Raw genomic sequence first — 26,604 nt, 5'->3', positions numbered from 1 at the left:
TTATATAGTGGTGAATTCTGAGGTTTCAGTGCAGTTGCTCACCTAGTGTACATTTTACACTAGTTGTACCCTCCCCTTCCAACCTCACCCTTTTCAGTCTCCAAAGTTTATTATCTAACTCTGCCTGACATTGTGTATTAATGCCTGCATCTCCCAGATATAAATGAGAATGTATGGTGTCTGGTTTTTCATTTGTGAGTTACTTCACTTAGATTAACAGCCTCCAGCTCCATTCAAGTTGCTGCAAAAAGATATTATCTTGTTCCTTTTAAGGGCTGAGTAGTATTCCATGGTGCATATATACCACATTTTCTTTATTCATTCATTAGTCTATGAGCACTTATGTTGTTTCCACATCTTTGCAACTATGAATTGTGTTGCTATAAACATATGTGTTCATGTGTGTTTTTCAAATAATGACCTCTTTTCTTTTGGGTATATACCCAATAGTGGGATTGCTGGATCAAATAATAGATATCCTTTTAGTTTTTTAAGGAATCTCCATACTGTTTTCCACAGAGGTTGTACTAATTTACATCCTCACCAGCACATAAGCATTCCCCTTTCATGACATCCACATTGACATGTATTGTTTTTTGACTTTTTAATAATGGACATTCCTGCAGTAGTAACATTGTATTTCATTGGGATTTAATTTGCATTTCCCTCAGGATTAGTGATTTTGAGCATTTTTTCATATGTTTGTTCTCCATTTGCATATTTTTTTGAGAAATGTCTGTTCATGTCATTTTCCCACTTTTCAATGGGATTATTTGGTGTTTTTTTACTTGTTTGAGTTCCTTATAGATTGTGAATACTAGTCCTTTGTCAGGTGCATAGTTTGTAAATATTTTCTTCCATTTTGGTAGGTTGTCTGTTTACTCTGATGAATTTTTTTCTTGTGCAGAGGCATTTTAGTTTAATTAGGTCTCATTTATTTATTGTTTTTGTTGCATTTACTTTAGGGGTTATAGTCATGAATTCTTCACTTAGACCAATGTCTGGAAGAGTTTCCTGAAGTTATCTTCTAGAATTTTTATGGAGGCAGGTCTTAGATTTAAGTCTCTAATTTTTCTTGTGTTGATGTTTGTGTGGGGTAAGGAATAGGGATCTGGTTTTATTCTTCTACATGTGGCTAGCCAGTTTTCCTAGCATCAATTATTAAGTAGGGTGTACTTTCACCAATATATGTGCTTGTATGCTTTGTTGAAGATCAGTTGATATTAAGTATTTGACTTTATTTCTGGGTTCTCTATTCTGTTCCATTTTCTGTAGGCTTACTTTTATACCAGTGTCAAGCTGTTTTGGTAATTACTGACTTGTAGTATAACTTGAAGTCTGGTAATATGATGCCTCCAGATTTCTTCTGTTTGCTTAGGATCGCCTTGGCTATTTGAGCTCTTTTTTGATTCCATGTGAATTTTGAGATTGCTTTTTCTAATTCTGTGAAAAATGATGCTAGCATTTTGTTGGAAACTGCATTGAATCTGCAGATTGCTTTGGGCAGTAAGGTCATTTTTAGAATACTAATTCTTCCAATCCATGAGCATGGAATGTATATGTGTCATCTATGATTTCTTTAAGAAGTGTTTTGTAGTTCTCCTTGTAGAGATCTTTACTTCCTTGGTTAAGTATATTCTTAGATTATATATATGTGTGTGTGTGTGTGTGTGTATATATATGTGTGTGTATATATATATACACACACACTATGTATATGTGTGTGTATATATATATATATATTTGCAGCTGTTGTAAAAGTGATTAATTCTTGCTTTGATTCTCAGCTTAGTCCTTGTTGATGTATAGCACTGCTACCGGTTTGCATACATTGATTTTGTAATCTGAGACTTGACTGAATTGTTTTATCAAGTCTGGGGGTTTTTTGGAGGAGACTTTAGAGTTTTCCTAGGTATACAATCATATCACCAGTGAAGAGTGATAGTTTGACTTCCTCTTTTCCAACCTGGTTCTCCTTTATTTCTTTCTCTGGCCTAATTGCTCTGGCTAGGACTTTCAGAAATATATCAAATAGGACTGGTTATTGTGGGCATCCTTGTCGTCTTTCTCTTGTTAGGGGGAAAGCTTTTGAATTTTCCCCATTCAATACGATGTTGGCTATTGGTTTGTGATATATGGATTTTATTATTTTGAGGCAAGTCCCTTCTACATGTAGTTTGTCTAGGGTTTTTATCATAAAGGAATGGTGAATTTTATCAAATGCTCTTTCTGCATCTATTGAGATAAATTATATGATATTTATTTTTAATTCAGTTAATGTGATATATCACATTTATTGACTTGGTATGTTAAATCATCCCTGCATTTCTGGGATGAAACCCACATAATCATGGTGTATTATCTTTTTGATCTTCTGTTGCATCCAATTAGCTACTATTTTGTTGAGAATTTTTACATCTATATTCATCAGGGATACTGGTATGTAGTTTTCTTTTTTCATTATATAATTTCCTGATTTTGGTGTAAGGGTGACACTGGCTTCACAGAATGATTTAAGGAGAATTTATTCTTTTGTCAGTCTTTTGGAATTGTTTCAGTAGGGTTTATACCAATCCTTATTTGAATATCTGGTAGAATTCAGCTGTGAATTTATCTGGCCCTGGTCTTTTTTTGTTGGTAATTTTTTAAATTACTGATTCAATCTTGTTGCTTGTTATTAATGTGTTCAGGGTTTGTATTTTATCCTGATTTAATCTAGGATGGTTGTATTTTTTCTGGAATTTATCCATTTTCTCTAGGTTTTCTAGTTTGTGTGCATAGAGGTGCTTATAGTAGCCTTGCATGATCTTTTGTATTTCTGTGGTATTGATTGTAATGTCTCCAGTTTCACTTCTAATGGAGCTAATTTGAATCTTCTGTCTTCCTTTCTTGTTTAATCCAGTTAATGTTCTATCAAATTTGTTTATCTTTTCAAAGAACCATCCTTTCGTTTCACTGATCTTTTATATTTTTTTTGTTTCCATTTTATTTAGTCCTGCTTTTATCTTTGTTTTTGTTTTTTTTTCTTCTGCCAGCTTTGGGTTCAGTTTGTTCTTGTTTCTGTAGTTCCTTGAGGTGTGACATTAGGTTGTCTTTTTGTGATTTTTTTATTTTTATTTTTATTCTTATTTATTTATTGTGTCAGAGACTCGCTCCGTTGCTCAGACTGGAGTGCAATGGCACCATCTTGGCTCACTGCAATGTACGCCTCTTTGATTCAAGCAATTCTCCTGCCTCAGCCTCCTGATTACCTGGGATTACAGGCACCTGCCACCTCACTGGACTAACTTTTGTATTTTGAGTAGATACAGGGTTTTACCACATTGGCCAGGCTTGTCTCAAACTCCCTGTCTCAAGGGATCCACCTGCCTCAATCTCCCGTAGTGCTGGGATTAACAGGGAAGAGTCACTGCACCCAGCCAATTTGTGATCTTTCAGACTTTTAATGTAGGAATGTAGTATTATAAGCTTTTCTGTTAGAGCTCCTTTTGCTGTATCCATGGGGTTTTGATAATTTGTATTATCTGACATATTATCGTTTACGTAGTAACTGACGTATTATCGTTTATTTCAAAGAAGTTTAATTTCCACCTTGATTTCATTGTTAACCCAAAAATTATTCCAGAGCATATTGTCTAATTTTCATGTATTTGTATAATTTGGGGGATTCCTTATGGAGTTCATTTCTAGTTTTATTCCACTGTGGTCTGAGAAAATATTTGATATGATTTTGAGTTTCCAAATATTTATTGAGGCTTGTTTTCTGTCTTACTGTATTATCTATGTTGGAGAATGTTCCAAGTGCTGATGACAAGAATGTTATTCCGCAGTTCTTGGACAAAATGTTTTGTAAGATTCATGTGTATCTGTTAGGTTCATTTGTTCTAGAATGTAGTTTAAGTCCATTTTTTATTGCTTTTCTGGCTAGATAATCTGTCTAGTGCTGTCAGTGATGTTTTCAAGCCATCCACTATTATTGTGTTGCTGTCTATCTCATTTCTTAGGTCCAGTAGTAATTGTTTTATGAATCTAGGTGCTCCATTGTTTGGTGCATATAAATTTAATATCTTCTTGTTGGATTGATCCTTCTTTCATTATATAATAATCTTCTATGTCTTTTTTACTGCTGTTGCTTTAAAGTCTGATTTATTTGATATAAGAATAGCTACTTCTGCTGACTTTTGATTTCCATTTCCATGAAATATCTTTTTTCACCCCTTTACCTTGAGTTTTATGAATCCTTATGTATTATGTGAGTCATGTGAAGAAAGTTGATATTTGGTTTGTGATTCTTTATACATTCTGTTGATCAGTATCTCTTAAGTGAAGCATGGACACTTACATTCAACATTAATATTTAGATGTAAGGTATTTTCCCGCTCATCATTTGAATTGTTACTTGGATACTTTTTTTTAAATTGTGTAATTCTTTTAGAGGCCCTTTGAGTTTTATGCTTTCAAATTCTGTTTTGGTGCATATCAAGCTTTTGTTTCAAGATTTAAAACCCTTTTCAGAAATTTTTGTAAGGCTGGTCTGGTAGTAACAAATTCTCTCATCATTTGTTTGTCTAAAAATGACTTTATTTCTCCTTCGTTTATATAACTTAGTTTTACCAGATACAAAATTTCTGCCTGACAGTTATTCTGTGTAAGGAGCCTGAAGATAGGACTCTCATCCCTTCTGGCTAGTAAGGTTTGTGCTGAGAAGTCTGCTGTTAGTCTTATAGGTTTTCCTTTATAGGTACCTAATGCTTTTGACTTAGAGCTCTCAGAAGTCTTTTTTCATACAGACTTTATGTAGCCTGATGACTACATACCTTGGTGATGACCTTTTTGCAGTGAATCTCCAGGAATTGTTTGAGCTTCTCATATTTGAATATCTAAATTTATTGCGAGGCCAGGGAAGTTTTCCTCAATTATTCCCTGAAATATGCTTCCAAGACTTTTTTGTTTTCTCCCTCAGGAACACCAATTATTCTTAGGTTTGGCCCTTTTCCATAATCCCATAGATCTTGAAAACTTCATTTATTTTTATTCTTTTCCTTTATTTTTGTCTGTTTGGGTAAATTTAAAAGCCTAGTCTTTGAGCTTTGATTTTTTTTTTCTTCTACATGTTCTAGTCTATTGTGGAAACTTTTCACTGCATTTTGTAATTTCTAAATTTGTCTTTCATTTCCAAAAGTTCTGATTGGTTTATCTTTAAGATATCTATCACTTTTTAAAATGTTTCCTTCATATCCTGAATTTTTTTTTCATTTCTTAATGTAGGTTTTCACCTTTTTCAAGTATCTCTTTGAGTAGCTTTATAATCAACCTATTAAATTCTTTATTTTGTATTCCAAAGATTTCATCTCGGTTTGGATCAATTGCTGGAGTGCTAGTATAATCTTTTGGGGTGTTACAGAACCCTATTTTGTCATATTAACAAAATCGTCTTTCGGTTTGTTTTTCTCTCATTTGGGTAGAGTATTTCTTCTAATTATTCTTTTTGTTTTTTTTCCGGAGTTTTGCTCTGTCACCAGGCTAAAGTGCAGTGGCACGATGTCGGTTCACTGCAACCTCCGCCTCCTGGGTTCAAGCGATTCTCCTACCTCAGTCTCCCAAGTAGCTGGGATTATAGGTGCTCGCCACCACGCCCAGCTAATTTTTCTATTTTCAGCGGAGGCGGGGTTTCACCATGTTGGCCGGGATGGTTTCGATCTCCTGACCTCATGATCCGCCCGCCTTGGCCTCCCAAAGTGCTGGGACTACAGGTGTGAGCCACTGCACCCGGCCTAATTATTCTTAAATTCATTTTTAATTTGACTTTTTAAAAAAATTTTCTTTCCCCCCTCCAAGTATGTGACTTTAATGTTTGTAGTTTACTGTGGCTTAATTTGGCTCTTTGTACTTTAATGGGTAAAAACTCTGTATGAATTCCTTGGTTATAGAGAGTCTTTGTATGATGGCTTTCTCTGATGCTAGTTGTAGTAGCAATGTGCCCAGTGTGTAAGCAAGTTCACAATCTCCTATAGAGTCGGAATGACAGAGGTCTCTTGAAGCTTATCTCATTCCACTCTGGTGTGTACTTTTTTGTTTATTTTTTCCTATGTATTTTAGTTACTGGGTTAAATAGTTCAGGCTGTAGTCCAGTGTGGGAGGTGTCCATGTTTAAAAACCAGCTGTGGCTAAATTGGGTGGGTAATTGCGATACCCGATGGTAGGCAGAGGTCCTATTCTTGACAAAGGTGGATGAGGGTGATCTCAGTGAAATTCACTGAGGTCTTAACAGAGAGAAGGACCATATCCACCTCAGCAGCTCTCTCAGGTCTACAGGAAAGCTATTCCCATTCCAGACACACCCTTGACCCAATGTTATGGCTATTTATATCAGACAGGTACCTCTTCTCATCTGCAAGAATGTTGATGTTCTACGTAGAGAAGAATTGTGACTCTACCTCTTGTGCAAACCTGTGCCTGGAGGTGTTCCTCCTGTGGGGATGCAATCACCCTGAAGTGTTCCACAAAGGCTGTCTATAGGTGTATCCATACCAAGCTCCTGTGGTAACAGCCCTAGCTATATCTGCAGTAGTGGATGAGAGGCAAAAGAAGTCCCTTCTCCAAGATTCTTCACAAGTACCAGGACTTCCTGACTGTTGGGTTAGAGCTGCAGACTTTCTCTGCCGAGCCATGCACTGCAAATGTTCTGCTGCTGAACAAAACTTCCCAACAGTTGAAAGATCTGGGACTCAAGGCCTGCTGTCTGGGTTCTTTTGTCCCACGGGGTGTTCCCTTGATGTGGTGCACTGCCCCTCGCCTAGGAGGAGTGCTTGAGAGACAGACTATGGTGAATGCTGTAACTCCTCTGGGTCTAGCCACCCAGTGGAGCTCTCATACTCCAGGCTGGTGCTGCAGAATGTCTGCAAGGGAACCAGCAATGTGACCTGCCTCTCAGCAGTGGATCCCAGCACCAGCTCTGATGGGAGTGCAGGGAAATAACATAGACTCTGTGATATTCCTTGGTTATAAGTAGTCTTACTGTGTTGGCTTTCTCAAATGCAGGTTGTAGTAGTAAAAAGCTGGCCACATGGACAGACTCGCCCTCTTGGTTAGCCAGGGTGGTGCAGAAAATGGTGATAGCTGAGGTCATGCACAAGTTTTCTCCTTCCTGGGTGCAGTGCTATTCTGCCTGGAGATGCTGTAAGGGACTATGTTGGTTGGCTTCCAGTCAGGAGGTGGCACTTAGAAACAAGCACTAGCTATGCTAGTGGTGGTGGGATTTGTACTTGCCTTATGTTACTGAGGGAAGGTACTCTGGTTTCTTATGTGATAGGCGAGGCCATAAAGCTCTCAAAAGTGCCTATTCTTTGTGTTAAGCTACCAAGGTGAGTGGAGGGGCCAAGCAAGGTAGGGGCTGATTGGGGCAGGTTAACACTCCGGCTCTTGGTGTGTTAGGCAAGCAGCAGCCATTGTAAGAGTAAGAGGGTGGTTCCTTGGCCACTCGGATAATGTTCCAGAGAGGAGTGTAGCTGCCTCTGCTGCACAGAAGAGTTTGCAAAGCTAGCAGGGTGTAGCAGGCAGGGCAGCAGTAATCTCCACCCTGCTTCCAGGCACTTGGTAAGGCAGATTTCACACCAAAAGTTTTCTGCTGATAGCAGAAATTAAGGCCGTCTTGTCAAAACTGCCTCCAACCATAAACTTTCCCCACAGAGATAGCAACTGAAGCTTTCGGGCCATGCCCCTCCCAGTCTGTCCACACAGCTAGGGAGCCCAGCTCCCTTGCTCATGGCTGCATCACACTTCCAACTTGCCCCCACCCCTGCCGCCCAATTCCGGCCCAGGGAGTTCTCCACTTGAGGGTATATCACAAAATTCATTTGGGAGCTTCTTTCAACCTGTGACCACTGGCTGGATTAGTTAAGAGACTTCCACAGGGTCCCCTGTGAGGCACAATATGGGATGGCTTCCTTAGTACACACTGGATACTGGGAATGCATGCAAGGCACTTTCCACTGCCACTCCTACTTTTCTATTTCTCATTGCTCCCTAAATCAATTCCAGTGCTGTGTAGAGTTATGATCTTCCTGCATGCCCTGAATTTCTAGGTTCCCCGGTGGGAGTGTATACACTGCAGGCAGTGTCACTCTGGGGACTTACAGATTTTTACCTGGCCCAGGCTGCATGCTGCAGCCTGCTGCTGCTTTCAAAGGGTCTGTGGATTTCATTTTCCTCTTAAGTTCCTGAGTTGCTTTTTGGGAAAAAAAAATCGCAGTGTGAATCTCCATACACTATTTTTTCTTTCCAAGTGGTAGAGACGTGCTAACACTGCCTTTAATCTGCCATCTTGGGGAAGAAAAAAAGCTTTGGGGAAAAAAATGTGAATTTTAATAGAATGAATATATAATAGCTGAAGAGGGATACCAAGACTAATACCAGAAGTATTGGTTCCAAGAGACAAAAGTAAAGTTGAAGACATGTTTGTGAAGATTTCAGGTCAGAGTGCTTTGAGTGCTAGGAGCTTACACCTCACGTCTTTAAGCACAGTACAGGTGACTGATTTAAAAATTATGTCAAAGTCTACCATTTTGAAAACTCTAGTGTACTTTAAAACAATGTATTATAATAATTTAAGAAAACAACTTATAACCAAAGAGTGTATTTTTTAAATAAAGCACTTTAAACTTTGTCAGCAACTAAGTCTAATGACACAGACAACTGCTAGGATATCACAAAAGGATGGGATTATGACAGTAAATTTGATCCTAATAAATCAAATTAAAAAGCACAGAAAATACAAATGACAAACACTGTAAAAATGTAAAAGGAATTAAACATAAGAAATTTATTTTGCCAGAGTGACTACTGACAGGCATATAATTGTCATTAGCTAATACAGAAAAAAAAAATCAAAAATTTTATAAAGTGGTTGTCATAATGTAATAAAATGATGTAAAGTAAAATTAAATAAAACCAATGTAGATTTACAAAAACAAGAACTTTAATTTTTAAAGGAACAAGGCTAATAGTTAAACACAGATTTAAATCTTTGTGCAAGGGTACGCAATCCAGTTTTTGTACCAGAAAACTGATTTATAATATTTCACTCTATAATGCATAAATGTAAACTCAGCCTTAATGTATCTTACAGAAACAGCGGGAAGAGCCTTGGCCCTTAATTCTGTTCCTGCTCTTCCTGAAGTGACAAGAAAAAAAAATGTGTAAATGGAGAGTGTGAATAGGGTTCAATTAGTTGATGAACAAATACTTCAAAAAATTTTCTAAACTCAATTATTTTTTACCACATATTTTGCTTTAAAAATTGTTCCAGTCTATATCATAAATTAGTATCTCTTGGCAGAAACCTTATAAGCCAGAAGAGAGTGGGAGCCAATATTGAACATTCTTAAATAAAAGAATTTTCAACCCAAAATTTCATATCCAGCCAAACTAAGCTTCATAAGCAAAGGAGAAACAAAATCCTTTACAGACCAGCAAATGCTGAGAGATTTTGTAATCACCAGGCCTGCCTTACAAGAGCTCCTGAAGGAAGCACTAAATATGGAAAGGAAAAACTGGTACCAGCCACTGCAAAAAAAAAAAAAAAAAAAATTGTAAAGACCATTGACACTATGAAGAAACTGCATCAACTAAAGGGCAAATTAACCAGCTATCATCATAATGAAAGGATCAAATTCACACATAACAAAACTAACCTTAAATGTAAACAGGCTAAATGCCCCAATGAAAGACGCAGACTGGCAAATTGGTTGAAGAGTCAAGACCCATTGGTGTGCTGGATTTGGTCGACCCATCTCATGTGCAAAGACACACATAGGCTCAAAATAAAGGGATGGAGGAATATTTACCAACTAATGGAAAGCAGGGGTTGCAGTCCTAGTCTCTGATAAAACAGACTTTAAACCAACAAAGATCAAAAGAGACAAATAAGGGCATTACATATTGGTAAAGGAATCAATGCAACAAGAAGAGCTAACTGTCCTAAATGTATATGCACCTAATACAGGAACACCCAGATTCGTAAAGCAAGTTCTTAAAGACCTACAAAGAGACTTAGCCTCCCACACAATAATAGTGGTAGACTTTAACACCCCACTGTCAATATTAGACAGATCAATGAGACAGAAAATTAACAAAGATATTCAGGACATGAACTCAGCTCTGGACCAAGCAGACCTAATAAACATCTACAGAACTCTTCACCCCAAATCAACAGAATATACATTCTTCTCAGCACCACATCACACTTATTCTAAAATTGACCACATAAGAAGTAAAACACTCCTTGGCAAATGCAAAAGAACAGAAATCATAACAAACAGTCTCTCAGACCACAGTGCAATCAAATTAGAACTCAGGATTAAGAAACTCACTCAAAACTCCACAACTATATGGAAACTGAACAACCTGCTCCTGAATAACTGCTGGGTAAGTAACAAGATCAAAGCAGGAATAATTTCTTTGAAGCCAATGAGAACAAAGACACAATGTACCAGAATCTCTGGGACACAGCTAGAGCAGTGTGTAGAGGGAAACTTATAGCACTAAATGTCCACAGGAGAAAGCAGGAAAGATCTAAAATCGACATCCTAACATCGCAATTAAAAGAACTAGAGAAGCAAGAGCAAACAAATTCAAAACTTAACAGAAGACAAGACATAACTAATATCAGAGCAGAACTGAAGGAGATAGAAACACAAAAAACCCTTCAAAAAAATCAGTGAATCCAGGAGCTGGTTTTTTGAAAGGATTAACAAAATAGATAGACCGCTAGCCAGACTAATAAGAAAAGAGAGAAGAATCAAATAGACATCATAAAAAATGTTAAATGAGATACCACCACTGATCCCACAGAAATACAAACTACCATCAAAGAACACTATAAACACCTCTATGCAAATAAACTAGAAAATCTAGACAAAGTGGATAAATTCCTGGACACATAAACCCTCTCAAGACTAAGCCAGGAAGAAGTTGAATCCCTGAATAGAACAATAACAAGTTCTGAAATTGAGGAAGTAATTAATAGCCTACCAACCAAAAAAAGCTCAGGACCAGAACAGATTCACAGCTGAATTCTACCAGAGGTAAAAAGAGGAGCTGGTACCATTTCTTCTGAAACTATTCCAAACAATAGAAAAAGAGGGAATCCTTCCTAACTCATTTTATGAGGCCAGCAATATCTTGATACCAAAGCCCGGCAGAGACACAACAAAAAAGAAAATTTCAGGCCAATATCCCTGACAAACGTTGATATGAAAATCCTCAATAAAATACTGGCAAACCGAATCCAGCAGCACATCAAAAAGCTTATCAACCACGATCAAGTTGGCTTCATCCCTGGGATGCAAGGCTGGTTCAACATACGTGAATCAATAAACATAATCCATCACATAAATGGAACCAATGACAAAAAACATATGATTATCTCGATAGATGCAGTAAAGGCCTTCAATAAAATTCAACACCACTTCATGCTAAAAGCTTTCAATAAACTAGGTATTGATGGAACATATCTCAAAATAATAAGATGTTATTTGTGACAAACCTACAGCCAATATCATACTGAATGGGCAAAAACTGGAAGCATTCTCTTTGAAGACCCGCACAAGACAAGCATGTCCTCTCTCACCATTCCTATTCAACATAGTATTGGAAGTTCTTGTCAAGGCAATCGGGCAAGAGAAAGAAATAAAGGGTATTCAAATATAAAGAGAGGAAGTCAAATTGTCTATGTTTGCAGATGACATGATTGAATATTTAGAAAACCCCATCATCTCAGCCCAAAATCTCCTTAAGCTGATAAGCAACTTTAGCAGTCTCAGGACACAAAATCAATGTGCAAAAATCACAAGCATTCCTATACACCAATAATAGACAAACAGAGAGCCAAATCATGAGTGAACTTCCATTCACAATTGCTACAAAGAGAATAAAATACCTAGGAGTACAACTTACAAGGGATGTGAAGGACATCTTCAAGAAGAACTACAAACCACTGCTTAAGGAAATAAGAAAGGACACAAACAAATAGAAAAACATTTCATGTTCATGGATAGGAAGACTCAATATTGTGAAAATGGCCATACTGACCAAAGTAATCTACAGATTCAATGCTATCTCCATCAAGCTACCATTGACTTTCTTCACAGAATTAGAAAACACTACTTTAAATTTCATATAGAACCAAAAAAGAGCTTGTACAGCCAAGAAAAACTAAGCAAAAAGAACAAAGCTGGAGGCATCATGCTACCTGACTTCAAACTATACTACAAGGCTACAGTAACCAAAAACAGCATGGTACTGGTACCAAAACAGATGTATAGACTAATGGAACAGAATAGAGGCCTCAGAAATAATGTCGCTTATCTATGACCATCTGATCTTTGACAAACCTGACAAAAACAAGCAATGGGGAAAGAATTCCCTGTTTAATAAATGACATGGACAAAACTGGCTAGCCGTGTGCAGAAAACTGAAATGAGACTCCTTCCTTATGCCTTATACAAAAATTAACTCAAGATTGATTTAAGACCTAAATGTAAGACCTAAAACTATAAAAACCCTAGAAGAAAACCTAGGCAATACCATTCAGGACATAGGCATGGGCATAGACTTTATGACTAAAATACAAAAGCAATGGCAACAAAAGCCAAAATTAACAAATGGAATTTAATTAAACTAAAGAGCTTCTGCACAGCAAAAGAAACTATCATCAGAAACTATCAACAGGAAACCTACAGAATGGGAGAAAATGTTTGCAATGTATTCATCTGACAAAGGGCTAATATCCAGAATCTACAAAGAACTTAAACAGATTTACAAGAAAAAAAGAAACAACCCTATCAAAAAGCAGGTGAAGGATATGAACAGACATGTCTCAAAAGAAGACATTTATGTGGCCAAAAAACATATGAAAAAATGCTCATCATCACCGGTCGTTAGAGAAATGCAAATCAAAAGCACAGTGAGATACCATTTCACGCCAGTTAGAATGATGATCATTAAAAAGTCAGGAAACAACAGATGCTGGAGAGGATGTGGAGAAATGGAAATGCTTTTACATGTTGGTGGGAGTGTAAATTAGTCCAACCATTGTGGGAGATAGTGTGGCAATTCCTCAAGGATCTAGAACCAGAAATACCATTTGACCCAGCAATCCCATTACTGGATATATACTCGAAGGATTATAAACCATTCCACTAAAAGACACTGCACATGCATGTTTATTGCAGCACTATTCACAATAGCAGAGACTTGGAACCAACCCAAATGCCCATCAATGATAGACTGGATAAAGAAAATGTGACACATATACACAGTAGAATACTATGCAGTCATAAAAAAGGATGAGTTCATGTCCTTTGCAGGGAAATGGATGAAGCTAGAAACCGTCATTCTCAGCAAACTAACACAGGAACAGAAAACCAAACACCACATGTTCTCACTCATAAGTGGGAGTTAGACAATGAGAACACATGGACAGTGGTAGTGGAACACCACACACTGGTGCCTGTTGGGGGAGTGGGGGACTAGGGGAGGGATAGCATTAGGAGAAATACCTAATGTAGATGATAGGTTGGTGGGTGCAGCAAACCACCATGGCACGTGTATACCTATGTAACAAATCTGTACATTCTGCACATGTATCCCTAAACTTAACATTTAATAATAATAAAAACAGAAACTGCCAGAGAGCTAACTTTTTCCTCCCTGTGAAGATACAAGGAGAAGTTAGCTGCCTGTGACCTAAAAGAGGGCCTTCATCAGAACTCAATTATGTTTGCACCCTGATCTCAGACATCCCAGCTTTCAAAACTATGAGAAATACGTGTTTGTTTTTCAAGCCATCCAGTCTATGGTAATCTGTTACAGCAGCCTGAACTGACCAAGACAAGAGTTCAGTGGAAAATTTAAGCAGGCAGAACACAGAATCATCAAACTTTAAGATAGGCCAACTGAACATTTCAGTCTGATAAGTAGAAAAAGAAATATATGAAGAAAAATAAACAAAACTTAAGCACCTGTGATATACCATCAAGTGAACTAACACACAAATTCTAGGAATTCCATAAGAAGAATAGAGAGAGGACAGGGAAATAATATTTGAAAAACGGAATGCTGAAGTGGGTACTAAAAGTTGAAGGAAAAGGATGATAAACAGCAAACACAAAAAATAATCAAACAAAAATGTGTATTGTTGATCTGTAGGATTTTCCCACAACAGTTCACTAAATATATTATCTCATTCGCTTGTATCCTGAAAGAATTCTTGTAAGAAATCTGCTGATACTCTACAAGAAGCTTTTTTTTTTTTTTTTTTTTGAGACGGAGTCTCGCTTCGGCCAGGCTGGAGTGCAGTGGCGTGATCTCGGCTCACTGCAAGCTCCACCTCCCGGGTTCATGCCATTCTCCTGCCTCAGCCTCCCGAGTAGCTGGGACTACAGGTGCCCGCCACCACGCCCAGCTAATTTTTTTTTTTGTTTTTTTTTTAGTAGAGACGGGGTTTCACCATGATAGCCAGGATGGTCTCGATCTCCTGACCTCGTGATCTGCCCGCCTCGGCCTCCCAAAGTGCTGGGATTACAGGCGTGAGCCACCACACCTGGCAAGAAGCTTCTTATACTTCATAGGTAGCTTTTCTGTTGCTGCTTTTAAGATTCTGTTTGTCTGTGACTTTCGACAGTTTGACAACAAAATGTCTTGATGTGGATCTCATTAGATTTATCCTATTTGGAATTTTTTGAGATTCTTAAATTTTTAGGTTCATTACTTTCCTCAGATTGGAAAAATTTGGGGATGTAATTTATTCAAATAAATTCTCTGCACCTTTTTTTTTCTTCTCCTCTAATACTCTCATAATGCATGTGTTGTTCTGATCAATGGTGTTCCATCATTCCTTTAGTTCTTCACATGTTTTTTTTTTTTCTTCTCTGCCACAGTAATTTTCAAAGTTTTTTCTTTGGTTTCACTGATTCTTATATTTGGTCAAGTCTTTTGTTTAAGCCTCTAGTGGATTTTTCAATTCATTTATTTTATTTTTGATTCCAGAGTTTCTGTTTGGTTCTTTGTAGTTACCATATCTTTGTTGATATTCTCATTTTGTTTATTGGTTATTTTTCTAATTTCATTTAGTTGTCTATATGTGCTCTCTTGTAATTTATTGAGCATACTTGACAGTAATTTTGAATTTGTCATATGGCAATTTCTGTATCTTCATTTCTTTCAGGTCATTTTCTGAAGATTTAATTTACTCCTTTGAATTTGTTGGGGGCGTCTCTCTTTATATGCCTTGTTATTTTTTCATGAAAAAAGTCTGCATTTGATAAATCCAACAACTTTTCAGACTTTGTAGTCCAGTTTTCCATAGGGAGAACTTTTTCCATTCTACATGGCTAGAGAGATTCTGGAGCCCTCTCAGGTTTGTCTGGGTATGCATTCCTCTCTCTGTGCTTTGGCTCATACATCATCTTCTATTTGAAAAGGTTTGCTGGTTTCTATTCAAGACCCTCTCTCTGGCCGGGAGAGGTGGCTCACTCCTGTAATCCCAGCACTTCTGGAGGTCGAGGCTGGCAGATCACCTGAGGTTAGGAGTTCAAGACCAGCCTGGCCAATATGGTGAAAGCCCGTCTCTACTAAAAAAACACACACAAAAATTAGCCAGGCGTGGTGGCAGACACCTGTAGTCCCAGCTACTCGGGAGGCTGAGGCAGGAGAATGGCGTGAACCCGGGAGGCGGAGCTTGCAATGAGCCGAGATCGCGCCGCTGCACTCCAGCCTGGGTGACAGAGCGAGACTCCGTCTTAAAAAAACAAAAACAAAAACAAAAAAACAAAAAACAAAACAAAAAAAACCTTCTCTCATCTCTCTGATGTCTGTGATACTGTGACCTCTTTAGTGTCACAGTAAATTATGGTACTGGCTTTGCACCTAGTCTTTCTGTGGTAGTGCAGATTCTGATGCACATTTATTGTCTTTGTTCTGAGAGATACTCATCGTGCTTCTTCATTTCTATCAGTACTTGAATATAGGCAAGACAGAGACTAGGCCTCTGGCAGTCACCCTAAAGGTGAAAACATTGGACATAGGAAATTTAGATGCTTCATCCCCACTGCATGGAACAGTGTGAGATGGGAGGGTCTCTAGTGAGACAGAATAATGAGAATCATGATGTTTCTTTCCATGTTGTATTTATGCTTATTGGTGCAGAAACCTTGTAATTGGTTTCTGGAGTTCCCACAAAGGCATTTAGTTTATTTGTTGTTAAATCTGTCTTATGGGAGAATGAGGGTCCCAGGCTTATTATTCTGTCATTTGGCTGAAATCACTCCCTCCCACATTTTTTCCTTTTTTTTTTTTCATAAGTTTTTTTTTTTAACGTTTATACTAAGTTTGTGTGTACATACACGGCTTACCTTCACGGGTAAATTGCATGTTCCTGGGGTTTGATATACAAATGATTTCATTACCCAGGTAGTGAGCACAGTACTCCATAGGTGGTAGCTTTTAACCCTCACTTTCCTCCCAACTTCCAGCCTCAAGTAGGCCCTGGTGACTATGGTTTCCCTCTTTGCATCCATGTGTACTTAATGTTTAGCACCACTTGTAAGTGAGGGCATGCAGCATTTGTTTTTCTGTTGCTGCATTAATTTGCTTAGGATAATGACCTCCAGTTCAATCCACATTGCTGCAAATAAAATTGTTTTATTTATTATGGCTACATAGTATTTCATAGTATGTCTGTACCATATTTTCTTTATCCAGTCCACCCCTGATGGACTTCTAGGTCCTATATATTTGCTATTGTGAATATAGCTGCAATGAACATACAAATACATACATCATTTGAGTAGAATAATTCATATTTCTCTGGGTATATACCCAATCATGGGATTGCTGAGTCAAATGCTAGTTCTGTTTTAAGTTGTTTGAGAAATCTCTAAACCGTATTCCACAGTGGAAGAACTAATTTACATACTCACCAGCAGTGTATAAGTGTTCCCTTTTCTCGACAACGTAGCGAGCATCCATTTTATCATCGCATGGGTTAGGAAGGAGTCCCTGCTCCTCAATTTTTGGGAATAATTTTAGTAGGATTGGTACCTGCTCTTTTTTATACATTTGATAGAAGTTGACTGTGAATCTCTCTGGTCCAGTTTTTATTTTAGATTGCAGGATTTTTATTAATAATTTAATATTTGCCATGTTATTGGTCTATTTAGGATTTCTCCTGGTTCAATGTTGGGAGGTTGTGTATTTCCAGGAATCCATCCTTTTTTTTTTTTTTTTTTTTTTTTTTTTTTTTTTGGTTTTCTAGTTTGTGTGAAAAGAGGTGCTCATAATAGTCTCTGAGGCTTTTTTGTTTTTCTCTGGGGTTGGTGTCATTTGTCATTTCCTATTGTGTTTATTTGGATCTTCCCTCTTAGCTTTTTTTATTAATCTAGCTAGTTGTCTATCAGTCTTATTTAATATTTCAGGGCCAGGCGTGGTGGCTCATACCTGTAATCCCAGTACTTTGGGAGGCTGAGGCAGGTGGATCATGAGGTCAGAAGTTCGAGACCAGCCTGCCCAATAAGGTGAAACCCCGTCTCTACTAAAAATACAAAAACTAGACGGGCGTGGTGGCACATGCCTATAATCCCAGCTACTCAGGAGGCTGAGGCAGGAGAATTGCTTGAACCCAGGAGGTGGAGGTTCAGGAGCTGAGATCGTGCCATTGCACTCCAGCCTGGGCAACACAGCGAGACCCCATCTCAAAAAAAAAAAAAGGATTTCAATTTATTTCTGGTTTAATGTTGGGAGGTTGTATATTTCCAGGAATCCATCTGTTTTGTTTTTTTTTTTTTTTTTGATTTTCTAGTTTGTATGAAAAGAGGTGCCCATAATAGTCTCTGAAATGATTATGATTGAACAATTTTCATTACTATTCTCTGACACAAAGACTGTATGTACTTCTGTATGTACAAGCTGTCAGAATTGACTCCTCTCAGATGAGAAGATAGATTATTCATGGTCTTGTAGGTCATTGGAAAGGCTTGATATTGCTATAAGGCACATGGGAAGACACTGAGTGGTAGCATGATCTATTTATTTTTAAATTATTTTGAAAGGATTTCTTTAGCTACTGTTTTGAGAAGATGCCATTGGGCAGACTTGTGCAGAACTAGAAAGATGTATCAAGAGGCTATTGCAGTAATTGAGGCAAGACGTGGTGGTGCAAACCACTGGGAATATAGAAGGTGATAAGAAAGGGTCTCTTAATTTAGAAAGGTGGAATAGCAAAGATTGGTAACTAAAGAACAGAACTTTATTTCTCACATTTCTGAAGGCTGGGAAGTCTGAGATCAGGGTGCCAGCATAACTGAATTCTGATGAGGGCCTCTTTCTGGTTTGCAGATGGCTATCTTCTCACTGTGTCCTCATATGGCATAGAGAGAGGGCGAGAATCTCTCATTTCTCTTATTATTAGGGTGTTCTACTCTTGTGACCAAGTACCCCTAAAATGCTCCATCTCCAATTATCACCACACTGGAAATTTGGGTTTCAACATAAAAATTTGGGGGGAACACAAACCTGCAGTTCAGAAGCGGGTAATAGTTTAATAGTAGGGCTAAAGGAATAGCTTAAGGATGTAGATGTGAGCTTTAAGAGAAAGGATGAATCAATACATTTTGTTAAAATAAAATTGGAAATGAAAACATCTATAACCACTACATCTCACATTGATACAGTCACTTCTGTTGGTCATAAAATTCCTCTTTGCCTCCACAAAGTTCAATATTTTAGCTGGCTCCTGGAAATGCTACCTTTGCGAATGTACCACCACCCCCCTCCCAGTTAGCCTATGCTATTCACATGGAAATAAAAAATAGCTCACCATTGTGGCCATCTGAGAACAGTGTCTAGCTTCCTATAAATCAGTTAATGATATTAATTTAAAAATAACAACCCTGATTATACTCCTCTAACAATCGAATACTGTAACCAAGTTAGAAAATCATGCTTTACTAGTGTAATGATAATACTGTTATAGGATATTAGACATTTGTCAGATTGGCAGATTGCAAAAATGTACAACAAAAAATAACCCATCAAAAAGTGAGCAAAGAATATGAAAGACACTTCTCAAAAGAAAACATTTATATGGCCAAGAAACGTGATAAAAAGCTCAACATCACTGATCATTAGAGAAATGCATATCAAAACCACAATGAGATACCATTTCATGCCAGTCAGAATGGCGATTATTAAAAAGTCAAGAAACAAAAGATGTGAGGCTGTGGAGAAATAGGAACGCTTTTATACTGTTGATAGGAAAGTAAATTACTTCAATCATTGTGGGAGACAGTATGACAATTCCTCAAGGATCTAGAATCAGAAATACCATTTGACCCAGCAATCCCATTACTGATTATATACCCAAAGTATTATAAATCATTCTACTCTAAAGACACATGCACAAGTATGTTTATTACAACACTATTTACAATGGGAAAGTCATGGAACCGACCCAAATGCCCATCAATGTTAGACTGGATAAAGAAAATGTGGTACATATACATCATGGAATACTACACAGCCATAAAAAGGAATGAGATCATGTCCTTTGCAGGGACATGGATGAAGCTGGAAGCCATCATCCTCAGCAAACTAACACAGGAACAGAAAACCAAGCACTGTATATTCTCACTCGTAAGTGGGAGGTGAGCAGTGAGAACACATGGACACAGTGAGGGGAACAACACATACCAGGGCCTGTTGGGAGTTGGGGGGCGAGGGGAGAGAACTGAGAGGATGGGTCAATAGGTGCAGCAAACCACCATGGAACACATATACCTATGTAACAAACCTGCATTTTCTGCACATGTATCCTGGAACTTAAAGTAAAATAAAAAATAAATAATAAAAATAAAAACAAGAAAAGAAAATGTGGCATATATACACCTTGGAATACTACTCAGCCATAAAAAGGAATGACATAATGTCTTTTGCAGCAACTTGGATGGAACTGGAGACCATTATTCTAAGTGAAGTAACTCAGGAATGGGAAACCAAATATTGTATGTTCTCAGTTATAACAGGGAGCTAAGCAATGAGGATGCAAAGGCATAGTAGTGGTATAATGGACTCTGGGGACTCGGGGGAATGGTTGGGAGGGGAATGAGGGTGATACTACATATGGGGTACAGTGTACACTGCTTGGGTGACAAGTGTACTAAAATCTCAGAAATCACCACTAAAGAACCTCTCCGTGTAACCAAAACCACCTGTACCCCCAAAACTCATGAACTAAAAAAATCACTAAAAAAAAAGTTATAGGGCTGACAAGTTCCAACTTGTATAGGAAAAAAGATGAGTATGCTTTTTAAGATAAAAATAATGTTTGTAAGTAAAGAAAAAAACTATTTTAATTCCACGTACCTATAAACATTATATAGTTCTTTAATTAATCAATTTTCTCTTTTCTTTCTGCTGTTTTTCAGATCTTCTTGACACTCCTGTCATTCAGCTATGTTGCTAAAGCACTAGCTGGAATTTTTATGAAAATATCAAGCACTCAAATAGAAAGGAGATTTGAGATATCCTCTTCTCTTGCTGGTTTAATTGATGGAAGCTTCGAAATAGGTAGCTTTTTATTTTCTATTTTAGTAACCATACTTGCATATGTTAAAAAAACAAACTGTTTTTAACACTTGGCTCTCAGCCAGGTGTAAATTTGTCCCTCATGAGCAATTTGGCAATATCTGAAGGCATTTTTAGTTGCCATAAATAAGCTGAGGAAGGGAGGATGCTACTGGTACCCAGGGGTAGAGGCCAGGGATGCTGCTAAACATTGTGCAATGCACTGGACAGACTTACCAACAAAGAACAATCCTTCCCAAAATGTCTATAGTGATGATGTTGAAAAACTCTAATCCTACACAAACTCATTGTTTGCAAATTAATGCCTTGTGAAGCTTTACCTCCCTTGCCTCAAGGTGCCCCTGTGTGAAGAAAGGCTGAGGGAGGACTATAATTCTTATGGTTTTAGGAGGGAGGGACTGTATAGGAGCAACCTACACTAGATTCTAGTGTTTAACGGGGTACACAATTGAGGGGTTAAAGTCTTTTTGGGGGAACATTGAAGATATTGCTTTGTTGCCTTCATTTTAATTTGTATTTCTGCAACAATAGTGAAGTTTTAAATAATAATTGAAATTTTTTTCTTATGTATTGCTAGCTCACAGTCTCTGCTAAATTTACCTCTTCTTTTCACTTTCTAATTATTTAGAGGGACCTCCCAATTGTCTGTTACATAAACTGCAAATATTTTATACGATTTTTGTTTCTAATGTAACTGTATTTACAATATGCTTAACTAAATAATATTTAAAAAGTAATTGTCAAAGGAAGACATCTCTTTAAATCAATTCAAAATATTTGTGATTCAAAGATATTACACGTTACATGTCCTTCACTCTTTCACCTCTCAGGCTCAATGAAATCATCAAGGATTTTAGAATTAGAATGTTATTAGTTTTAAAGTTTAATTCACTGAATGTCTCCTTTTGTTAAGAAATTGATCCTTCATATTTTTGTTAAACTTTGCACCTGTTTAACAGCACTTATTTGAACATCATTATCAGTTTTGTTTCTTTGCTTACCTCTGTTTCTTGAATCTTGTGACTTCAAATCTCATCTTTAGTCTTTCTGGAATATAGCTTCATGTGTAGATGACCTTCTGTATACACAGTTCCCACATCCATGGATTCAGCCAACCGTGGATGCAAGATATATTCAAAAAATATAAAAATTAAAAAGTAGCAATACAATTGTAAAAATAATACAAATAAAAGCAACACAGAATAACAACTATTTACATAGTATTTACATTATATTAAGTATTAGACGTTATCTAGATTTGATATAAAGTATATAAGAGGGTATGGATAGGGGATAGGTTATATGCAGTATTACACCTTTTTACTTAAGGAACTTGAACATCCACAAATCTTGGTATCTACAGAGCATCCTAGAAGCAATACCCCATGGACACTAAGGGATGACTGTAATTATTTTTTTAGGAAGAATTTAAAATGTAGCATATTTTCTTGGAAAATGTGCTTATTTGACTACCACATTTAAGTGATAAATTGTCTGGATATGGAATTAAACATTCAAAATCCCTTTTTCTCAAAACGTTTAAATTATTTATCTACTGTTTTATAACATTCAGTGTTGTATATAAGAAATTAATGCCATTGTAATTTTTATGCACTGATATGAATCTCTTATCTCTAAATCTCTGAAAATATACCAGCATATATCTGAGACTGTCTCTTTCTATATTAATTCTGCTGGACAAAAGCAGAAACTTTCATCTTAAGTCTTCCTCTAACACAGGGAATTTCTTCTCTTTTTCTTTTTTTTTTTTTTTTTTTTTTTTTTTTTTTTTTTTTTTTTTGAGACAGAGTCTCGCTCTGTCGCCCAGGCTGGAGTGCAGTGGCGCGATCTCGGCTGACTGCAAGCTCGCCTTCCTGGTTCATGCCATTCTCCTGCCTCAGCCTCCCTAGTAGCTGGGACTACAGGCGCCCGTCACCACGCACGGCTAATTTTATTGTTGTTGTTGTGTTTTTAGTAGAGACGGGGTTTCACCGTGGTCTCGACCTCCTGACCTCGTGATCCACCCGCCTTGGCCTCCCAATGTTTTCTTTCTTTTCTTTTTTTTTGCGGGGGGAGGAGGGGAAACAGTTTTTCGCTCTTGCTACCCAGGCTGCAGTGCAATGGCGTGATCTCAGCTCACTACAACCTCCGCCTCCCGGGTTCAAGAGATTCTCCTGCCTCAGTCTCCCAAGTAGCTGGAATTACAGGCATGTGCCAGCATGCCCGGTTAATTTTGTATTTTTAGTAGAGACGGGGTTTCACCATGTTGTCCAGGATGCTCTCGAACTCCTGACCTCAGATTATCCACCCGCCTTGGCCTCCCAAAGTGCTGGGATTATAGGCGTTAGCCATCTCACCAGACCAGCGAGTTTATTTTCTGTTTTCTGTTTGTTTTTTTCTATTTTATTCTGTAACATATATGATGTAAATAATATATTTTCTGGGTATTTTTGCTTTTAAATTTTTTTCTTCTAAATTTCTACCTATTTTCCTTATGTTTCATCAATCTTCTCTGATGCCATCTTATTATATCAAGTTCTAATTTGTAAATTTTTAATAATATTTTAAATTTATAACAATACTTTATCATTCTTTTGTTACTTTTAGTCTGCCATTCTGATTTTATGGATGCTACATGCCCTTGTACCTCTAAATATGCTAACAGAATTTTTAAAAAAATGTTTTTACTGTTTTTAGTTTAATCTTGTTTAAGTACTTATGCTTATGTTGCTTTATCTGCTGGTCTGTTTTGATGCTCTTCTTTCATGCTACTATTTTCAATCAATGTTCAATAATTATTGTTTGTTGTCTGTTAATTGTTATATATCAGGCTACAGATAAATCTGAATTGGTCTGCTCTGATTGCTCTTCTTCCACGTTTTAATCTAAATAATTTATACTCAACATTAAATCTCAAATGACGTCTCCTCCAGGAGATTTTCACAAAGCCCCTAATTTAAGCTATTTCCGTAACCTAATAGTACCTCTATTCATCTGTTTTATTTTATTACTAATGTGTTTCTAGAGAACAGGTACCATGGTTTATTCTTTTTTTATATTTCTGACTCTGAGCACCATGGTAGGTATATAGTATAAATTTAAAGAATGCTGAAAATAAATTTTAATAATGCCTGAATGATGATAAAAAGATTTCTCAGATTAGGAAGACATTTTTCCATCCCAACGCAATGCAGTAATCTCCAAACTTTCAAGAACATTTTGCTTCTCTCATATTGCCAAATTACCTAAGTGTTTTGTTTGCATATAAAATCTATTCTACTTATCATTAGTACTATACAAATTTCAATTAGTGGTTTAATGCAGGAGAGCTCATCTTCACAATTAAATTACATTGTCTTTGAGGGAAGGTATGATGTCTTGGACTTTATTTGCAGTCGTTCTGGGGCATTCAGTTCTATCAGATACAAAATTGAACTAAGTCATGTCAACATAATTTTGTTCTCTTTCTAGGAAATTTGTTTGTGATTGTATTTGTAAGTTACTTTGGATCTAAACTACACAGACCGAAGTTAATTGGAATTGGTTGTTTTCTTATGGGAACTGGAAGTATTTTGATGGCTTTACCACATTTCTTCATGGGATAGTAAGTGTTAAACAGCACTGAGCGATTCATTATCAGCAACTTGTAAATTAGCAGTAGAATTTTATTTTTATCCTTTAAATAGTTATCTTTTGAGAATATTCACCAAGTATGTCTAGAAATGGAGTATATTTCTTTTATATGATAGTTAGTATATTGCTTTATTCATCATGGCTTTCATAGACTTTGAAATAAGAATAATATTACATAAGGTGTAAAGTTTCAAATGAAATAAATGAGCTATTTATTACATGAAGTATAACACGTGTACTTCATGTCTTTGCCTGTAAGATTTTAATAATAGTAAGACTTCACAGCTTCATCCGCTGCATATAAGTTTGCCCAACAGCATTACACCAAAGTTGTTCTTTCTAAGGTAACTGCATAGTTATGATTAGAGGAAGGTGTTCATAAGAGAAAACTGGAAATAGCTAAAACTTAAATAAGACAGAGCTTATTTTTTACATAAAAGTTAATATAGTTAGTCCAAGGATGATATGATTCTATTCTTTTCATCATAGTGCTATGCCTTGCATGGCCTTGGCCTCATGGTACAAATTGTGGCAATGTATTTTCTGGCAGCAGGATAGAAGAAGGGAAGAAGAACAAGGAGAAGAACCAAAAATGCACACAGACTGAGGCTTAAGGAGCATTTTCAGAAGCAAAATGTTTCCACTGGCTTCACATTTACCAGAAATTGGTTACATTTTACACATAGATATATAGATACTGGGGGGAAAAAGGCTTTATTCCAGGACGCGATTTCCAGCTAAAAATCCCAACTTCTTTTACTATGGAAGGAGAAAAAAAAGGATACCGAGAGACAATGAGCAGTCCCTGTTAGAGATGCCAATTACTTACTCATTGCCGTATCCAGCAATCATGCCTTTTGGTCATCATATTAATTCTGTTCTTTTCCTACATTTGACCCTTATAAGAACTTTCTTCTTGATGGTACTGCTCTAATACTCATCATAGTCCATATCTTGATTCATTTTTCTACCTTTGTGGCCTCTTCATCATGCCCGTCCTTTTTCTCTACTTCTGACACCATAATTTCAGTGTCCCATAATTCCTTCTAATCTTCTTACTATCTTATTCTTCATGATTTTTAAGGAGAACATGCTTAGATGCAACCACCACAGCTTCATCTTGCATTGCTCCCCACATTTGAGGACCACATTCCAGGCTTACAGTTCTCTAAATGTGCCAGAGTATGTCATCTCTTTGCACCTGTTGTTTCTACAGCCTTGAATACTTTTCTTCCTTTGTCTACCAGTTAAACTTCTATCCATCTTCAATATTCATTTTATCTGTTACTCACATTGCGAAGTCTTCTTTGATCTACCCACTACCTCCAAGCAAAGCTGATCATCTCTTCTGTGTGTGTATGTGACAACTTGGGACTTTGCATATTAAACTTATTGTGTCTTTGATCATATGCTTTTATCTCAGAGAGTGTGAAAATCTCTAAAGTACAAAAATTGAGCTTTATTTCTAGTTCATTGAAGCTGAACATAATACCTGGCACACTATGAGCTGCCCTCAGAGCTCACAGAGCTCCTTAGTACTTTTGGATATCAGCATCTGTCTCTAATTCAGCACCATCTCTTTTGTCCTTATTAAGTTCTTCCTCATAAAGTTAAAATAGGTTAGAAATTTTTAATTGAGTTTTGAAGAGTCAAGCATTAGTGTGTGTGTGTCCATGAAAGAAAATCAGACAGACTTACTATCTTTGGCGATAACTCAAAGGGATAAATAGATATAGTTAACAGACTAAAAAAAAAAAAACAGGTGAAACAGGATATTTTACATCTTGACCAGAATATAAGCACTCCTAGGATTATAGGAAAGTGATAACCCACTTTATCCATGGTGTGTTGAATTATCTGTCTTAGTAGATGCTCCCATTCCCGCCCCACCCCCACCCCCACTTATCACCTCCTCTTCTGACATACATGCTGCGAAATTGACAAAGAGAAGTCCGGTAATTCGAAGACAGTGTCAATAAAGGGGAAAATTTTTCTGCATTTTTGGGAAAGGTGAAAATATTCAGCAGATAAGCAAAATGTTCAATCCAGTGTTACTCTTATAGTTACAGGTATTCTAAAGAAACCAATATTGATCCATCAGAAAATTCAACATCAAACTTACCAAACTGTTTAATTAATCAAATGTTATCACTCAATAGAACACCACCTGAGATAATAGAAAGAGGTAAGAATTAATACTGACAGTTAAAAAGTATAAAATTTGTATATCTAATTACATCTATAAAATGTGATTTTTTAGCAAAATTGATTTAAGAACAGATAGGAAAAATATTTAACCGTTACATACAGACAAAATCATACTGTTAATAT

The 26,604-nt window shown here is 36.9% G+C and overlaps 1 protein-coding gene across 1 annotated transcript in view; it reads left to right on the top strand.

Annotated features, from left to right (window-relative positions):
- The first annotated feature begins 20,484 nt into the window (after positions 1 to 20,484).
- Positions 20,485 to 26,604, top strand: part of LOC134807488 (putative solute carrier organic anion transporter family member 1B7) — a 75,267-nt gene continuing 69,147 nt past the window's right edge. Inside the window, exons 1-3 of the mRNA XM_063785884.1 lie at positions 20,485 to 20,622; positions 24,112 to 24,244; positions 26,337 to 26,458. Of these exons, the coding sequence (XP_063641954.1) occupies positions 20,538 to 20,622; positions 24,112 to 24,244; positions 26,337 to 26,458 (340 nt within the window). The 5' untranslated portion in view covers positions 20,485 to 20,537. The remainder of the gene's footprint in view (positions 20,623 to 24,111; positions 24,245 to 26,336; positions 26,459 to 26,604) is intronic.

Source organism: Pan troglodytes, chromosome 10, assembly GCF_028858775.2.
Source record: "Pan troglodytes isolate AG18354 chromosome 10, NHGRI_mPanTro3-v2.0_pri, whole genome shotgun sequence".
In the NCBI taxonomy this organism is placed as follows: domain Eukaryota; kingdom Metazoa; phylum Chordata; class Mammalia; order Primates; family Hominidae; genus Pan; species Pan troglodytes.
This window is presented reverse-complemented; position numbering and strand designations above follow the sequence as displayed.